Here is a 6,980-nt window from a genome sequence, read left to right as displayed (position 1 = left end):
TAAATCTTTCCTAAACCCAAAAGGTAAAGAAAAGACAAAGCTCTAAAACTAGGCTTCTAAGTCCAAAAACAGGAGAAAACGGTGCAAACAAAAAAAAGGGCTTCTCACTCCTACTCACTGCTAGTAGCTGACACAATATAGCTACGACAAAGGAAATTGCTTCATAGCAACAAAAATGGCAAAGCCAACAAAACCAGGTTGTCATAAGACAATCAGAAGGACTACGATAAACTACTTACAATGTAAGTTGAATATAGTCACAACGGTTCACTATGTACAATAAACACAGACATAACACACAGTCCTCAGGCAGGTTGGGAATGGCAGAGAGAGGGGGAGAGTTCCTGTCAGTAGGGATTAAGATGGCTGCTGTCATCCAGGTGCACAATCAGGAGGCTCCAATCAGCTCAACCGGACCAATCCAGTGTGTCCACCTGTTCTCCAGTACCTGCATACACTCACACACACACTCTAATGGAGGAGAACAGCTGACAGTGCCAGGAGAGATAAACAAACAACAAAATATGACCCCAGGGTCATAACAATTATTATTAGTCATATTTATTACTGATGTTCTTCTCATGCATATGTTGTATCAGTACAAGCAGAGTCAGGGTCCAGGGGTCTCATTTATAAAACAAAATATTACCTCTGAGTAGGCTTTCTGAATAAACAAACACTCCTTTGATTGACTTTCCCTGAAATGCGCAAAAAACCCCACACAATTTAAGATCATTTGCGGTGCACAAAACCAACTATGACTGAGGATAATAAACACAAACAGAGATTTCTGTTTCTGCAAAAGAACACCTCAAATATGACGTTTACCTGTCTTAGTTTATTCTCATAAATAAGGTGAACAGGAGGACAAATTACATTTAAATTGATGCTATTTTCAGATACCAGACCATAGTTTCATATTGCCTATTGTAATCACATGTTCGTTGCCAGCGTGTGGCTGTGATGCGCTGCTTGTAAGAACACATTATGGAAACATAACGCTGTCATTTAAAACAAGTCATATTTCTTTCAACTCATTGGCAGCCTCATTAAGTGAGCGGACTGTTTGTGTAGCCTAAATAAATGCTCAAACACAAGCGGAATGCATTTGTTTTACTCTCTTTTCAAACGAGGGAATCCAAATTGTAGCTGGGTCATTGTTTAGTTGCAAAATAAAGCTCCAACCCATAGAAGGGTACAGTACTATTCTGAGGTAACACAACAAGGGGTTAGAGGTCAAATTCTATAGAAGAGTTCGGTCCCTACATAACCACCACTCACTGCTCTCCCTGTAGAAGGTCACTGGCCCTCTGTCCTGCAGCTACAGTGCTATTTTGAACTGTTATGAGTCAAATGCACATATATTGGATACCACATCAGTAAATTTCGTTTTGTAGCTTTTCTGTCAGAATTTACCTCCTTTTCTTCATGCAGTAAGGAGGTATTAATATTAATTGTGTTTCACTGACCATTTATAGGCAACTATAAGCGTTTAAAGGGTCGGACATTGAGCGCCCTCACATGTGCTACAGTCCAAGTTGGGAACGTACGCCATTTTTGGCTTTTGGGCGCACGTACACTTTTAGTGAGGTTTCGATGCACAGTTTTATAAATGAGACCCCAGATCCTGAACTTTGGAAAACTGCCAAATTATTGTTAAGAGATGTCTATGATTGATGTACTGGATATGTACACTGGATGTACTTGTAATCATGCTTGTGTGTGTGTCTGTTTTGATTTGTGTGTTTCTGATGTGCTGTAGTTTTGTGCGGTTTTACTCTTTGAATCTGAAATCAAAAGCTGTGGTGCATGAGACGGTGTTACAAAGAGGTGAGACAGGTTGCTGAACAGGATATATGTGTTTATTGAATCAACTGAAATTTAAATCAGAACTGTCTATTGGTTTTCCAGCAGTGATGTCATCGAGGCTTGAGATCCTGGTGGAAATACCATCATCAGCGGGGAAGTGACATCCTCATGCCAGATGTGTCACCACATGATGAAGATCTTTACAGGTGTTTGGCACAAAGAACAGAATTCAGGTTGGTACAGATTATGTCGTTGACAAAATCTCTTCCTGTAGACAGATATAACAATAACAGCACATTAGAGGCCTCTGCTACAAAGTTTCACAACAACATTGTTTTCCTTTTGTCAGTTAAAGTTGCAGTAGGGATTAACTTAATTGTTTTTCATATTTGCTAAAACTGTCACTATATCCTGACATTAGTACATGAGACAGATAATCTGTAAGAAAAAATAAATAAAATAAAACAAGCAGGTTGCTCCTGCTGCTATTTGCAACACCACTCCCTGAACAAAACCACCAATCAGAGCCAGAAGACTGAAGGCCTTAATGTTTAATTCCCAATATATTCCCTGATCAGTTTTTTTTGTTTGACAGTTCACATTATTGTTTAAATGTGGCCCATATCAGACTCTGGTTAAGAAGAGAGCTCATGACCGGTCGATTTCAGGTGTAAAAGGGAATCTGTGAGCAGATGATAGCGAGGTGGAGGATTAAAAGAGCCACATGTATAATATTTGCCTTTGTGGAGCTTTTTCGTACATCGCGCCTCCGTCTGGCGGAGGAACAGCTGCTCTACAGTGACGTCAAAGTCGCATCAATTCCGACACCGATGAGTCTGAGTGTCCAGACTCAGGTCACATTTTAAAAAATCGGAAGTGGCCCAAGATCAGATTCCATCTGACTTGGCCTGTTCACACTGTCATAAAAAGATCAGATCTGAGTCACATATGGGCAAGAAAATCAGATTTGGGTCACATTGGCCTGCAGTCTGAACTTTAGTAATCCTGCTGTTAGACTTTGTCGCAGCTGTCTCTGAAGCTTGGAGCACTTTGCTCTGGGCCACTAAGCACTAGAGGGGCATCTCTTAGAAGACAAGTCACGGCAAGAGGGACCGGATCCTGTCAAGACTCTTGCCGTGACTCTAGTGTCCTGCTTATGGGTTTGGTGGGAGGGGCTTAGTGTGAAACAAGCAGCAGAGAGGCCGAAGGTTTTTCATTATATGTTCAATTGTTACCAACTGCTGCTTTAAGTAAGTAAAATCTTTCCTGATATAGGACTATCTTGCCTTGTGAATGAAACTGTACTAATGTACTAAAAACAAAGAAAGGAAACAATCAAAAAGAACAGAATGCAAGGTATAAATGAGATAATACAGTAAACAATCAGTTACAAAAGATTGAGAACTTTCACATTCCTTCTCAACAAAAATCCCAAACAGGAGGACAGCAGATCATTTTGTACCTGCAAAGTTAATGTGCATACAGTTCTCATTTCCGCCAACGTTGTTGGGTTCCCCTGCAGTCCAGGCTTTGAAGTCCCACTTGGAACCATCACTCCACAGCCACACACTCTCCTGAAAGAAAAAGTTGTAAGGGTCAATTTACTATTTTTCTTGCTATGCAGACAGTGCAGACATCCCCACTGCAGAGAAATCTGTCACCATTCCAAAACAACTGTTAACGGTTATCAAACTCGGAGACAGGAACCAGGGATTTAGGCCCAAATGCAGACAAAGCTTGATTTATACTTCTGTGTCGAATGTATGGCATAGCCTGACGTGTACCTCCCCAAAAATTCAACTACAAGTTGCAGTGACGTATTGTTTACACACCATAACATTTTGGCAAAACTTTGGCAGATTCATCATTGACCATATTTATAAAGATTTTGCATTAATGTGGGAGAATGTGGCTAATGGCAAAATTCCACATTCACAAATGTAAAATTCAGCAGTACGAAACCTGACTTTGTACTTTTTCTCCATAAGGTTGTGCATTATTTCAATTTATTATCTAAATCCAATCCAACAACAAAAAGGCTTTGAAAACTGTCAACATATAATCCTCTTTCTTTATGAATTATACTGTCCCTGGCCTAGTGTGAGTTTTTATTATTTATGTGTTATATATTTGTATACTACTATGTATTCCTCACAGTGTCCCATGTAAATTGTATGCCTCTGTTTGCAATAAAGATTTAAAGAAATTATGTGATCATTCGGTCATTTACGTATGAAAAGTCGTTTACGTATGAAAGAGCCGCACGCTTATGATTTTACCCCATGGACACCAACGCACAGGTATAAATGCATGCATGACATATGCGGCCGTCCGCACAGACGTCCCTCTAATGACGATTTTTTTGTCAAACAGACCCTAGCTGTTGACCCTGCCTTTATTTGGGACAGGCGTCCATATGGGACAGGCCTTTAATTCCTCTTGCATAAAACTGAAATAGACTACTATTAAAAAGTTTATTTATTTCAAATATAATATTACTTGTATAAAGTGTATCTAGTAATATCAATCACAAGTCATTCATTTGATCTAGCTCTGACAGACGGCAGTCAGAGAGCGATGGACTTCACATGACGGGATTCACAGCTTGGATTATTTTTTTGAAAAGCTGTTTTGATTCTTTTGATCAGTGGACCCTTACAGACTGAAGGAAGATAAATAATCAAGCAATGGTCACATTCGGACTTAACGAGCACCTCAAAGGTAATGGGAGTCGGCACTTTTCCCCCCTTTTCATCTCTTATACCATGCAGGTTACATCAGTAAATCTATAAGAATTAGACTTTGGGACTTGTTGTTTCCGTTAAATAAACAACTGAACTGTGGAGAATCTAACCGTTCTAACGATGTGCAGCATGTCCATACTGACAGAGGCTATATATAAGCATCTTAGAGCCAGCTAAAGCTGCTGGGTTTAAGAGGTTTTATACATCCAAAGAACTTCTATAAAAACCAGACCAGGCGTTTAAATGGGACCTGAAAATGTGTTCCCACACCAGGCCAGTAAACGGGGTCGGCAGCTATTTGGGACTCGGCTATTAATTTAAGTTTTACGGAATATGCTTCCGTCTTCTCTTTGTAGTTATTTGTTCTCTCTCTTGCAAAAGACATCTCAATGAGATTATCTGATATTCACCTTCACTGCATCGTAGCCTCCGACCCAAGTTGGTTTATGTGAGTTAGTCGATCTGAAAATCAGATCTCTGATGAAGGTGTACTCCTCTGGGGTTTGAATGGAGGCCAGATTCCCACCAATAGAAGTGCAGAAACGCTGATGAGAAAGTGCAAACACACAGTTTAAGTTCAACATAACTAAATGGACATAATATTTAACTAACAATAGAATCCAACAACGAAAGAATCCTTTGTATTTGAAATATTTTCACATGCAGTCAAAATGTGTGAGTATCACAATAACAAATAACAAAACACAACTTTACTTTTAGTATCAACATATTTGAGACTGACAGACAGAAAGTTGCCTTTTAAATAATTATTAACAAATGAGGGTTTCTTTGACTGCTTGATTCTTATAGCAGCAAACTGGTTCAGAGGATGTGACAACAAATACAGGGTGGCAGTTTTAGCTGTTATTGTTTCATAAAGTACCTCTGCAGTAGCCCAGTCCACATCACTGAACTGGAACAGGAAACAGCGACTGCCAAACTGAGTCCAACCAGGAGGGCAGGTCGCAGGGCAGTTACCTATAAAACAATTGTCATCTTATCCTCACATTTGACAAGCTAATACTAGGCAGTGTTTTCCATTTTGCTTGAAAAATTACTTCTACAATTACTCCATTTCAAAATTAATTTAATTTCACCTCCATAAATATAAAAAGCACCAACCTTGTCCACTTTGCCCCTGTAGATGTAAAAACACAGCATTAGAAATGAACAGAGTTTTCCTTTTTGTAGCCTTAGATGTGTGAAGATACTCTGTGAACACAATGGAAGCTTTTGCTATTTTTGGTAAGATGGTATTTTATTAAAATGGGGGTATTTGTCTATTTTTGTGACCTTTCGAACGTCCAAAAAAAGATTAACTATTCAAAGTGTGAGAAACAGACTGTTTGAGGAAGTTTGCATTCAGACTAACCAGCAAAGCTGTGCTGATCAAATAATCATGACACTGAAGCACCTGAGAAGCAGAGTGTGGAAGCTCTTTGGGATTTACACTAAAATTACCAACAAAAATAAGCTTGTAAGCCGACTGTAAAAAGCAGCTGCTTTACTCTACAACCAACACAAATCTGAGGACTTGCCTGCTCGCTGAAACTTATGTGAGGCAGCAGAAATGAGTGGAGCAACATCAGTCTCATCTGACTGCCTGCTTTTCATTTCCTCCTCAGATACTAGAAGCTCATAAAAAGACCATCACCTAAAGAAGGCAAGATCTGTATGCAAGGATATGTGGCCCATTGGTTTTGTTTCAGGAGAACGTTTTCAGGATGATGAAAGAACTGGAGCCACGCAGACAGATGGACATCGCTGGGGAGGAGCAGGATTACAACATATGGGGTTGTGATTGAATCAGTTCAAAATAATTTAATTAGCTTGAATTTACTCAAACTTGACTTTTTGAAGGAATGACAGCCTTAATGTCTACGAAGCACATTGGTGACATTTTCTTAAATCATTTTCCTAATACACACTGATTGGCTGGTAGTATGGCTCATTCGCCTCCCTAAATATTATCACCACACATGCTTGTTGGAACGGTGCAATTTGATCACATACGCTTCAATAAAATGACAATTTAATAGACTAAATTAGGATTTTGCCTTGGTTTCATTAAAACACCCTATAGGTTTAATATAGCTGTAATAATTAAACAAATGTAAAAACTCTACTTACATTTGCTCCAATCCACAGCCCACTGGTCAAACAGAGGAGCCCAATGAAATGAAGAACTGATGCCATCTGTGTAAAGACATTAGACAAATTAATTCACTGTTGCCAGGAGTTTACACTTTTGTAATATAAAAATATGTGGGAGAAAAAGTCTTATTTCTACATTTATCACTGAAAAGTAAGTCAAACATTAAATATAATCTCTAAAGTTTTTTTCTGTAAAGCTGGTGCTGTGGTGAAAGGCATGAATTAAAACCTTACCTTGTAGTGATGATCAGATGAAGTTAATCATTAATGAAG

At 39.0% G+C, this 6,980-nt stretch overlaps 1 protein-coding gene across 1 annotated transcript in view; it reads right to left on the bottom strand.

The window, feature by feature from the left end:
- Window positions 1–6,749, bottom strand: part of LOC123974621 (galactose-specific lectin nattectin-like) — a 21,503-nt gene extending 14,754 nt beyond the window's left edge. Inside the window, exon 1 of the mRNA XM_046055445.1 lies at window positions 6,684–6,749. Within this exon, the coding sequence (XP_045911401.1) occupies window positions 6,684–6,749 (66 nt within the window). The remainder of the gene's footprint in view (window positions 1–6,683) is intronic.
- Between the last annotated feature and the right edge of the window lie 231 nt (window positions 6,750–6,980).

Source organism: Micropterus dolomieu, linkage group LG08 (assembly GCF_021292245.1).
Source record: "Micropterus dolomieu isolate WLL.071019.BEF.003 ecotype Adirondacks linkage group LG08, ASM2129224v1, whole genome shotgun sequence".
Classification (NCBI taxonomy): domain Eukaryota; kingdom Metazoa; phylum Chordata; class Actinopteri; order Centrarchiformes; family Centrarchidae; genus Micropterus; species Micropterus dolomieu.
This window is presented reverse-complemented; position numbering and strand designations above follow the sequence as displayed.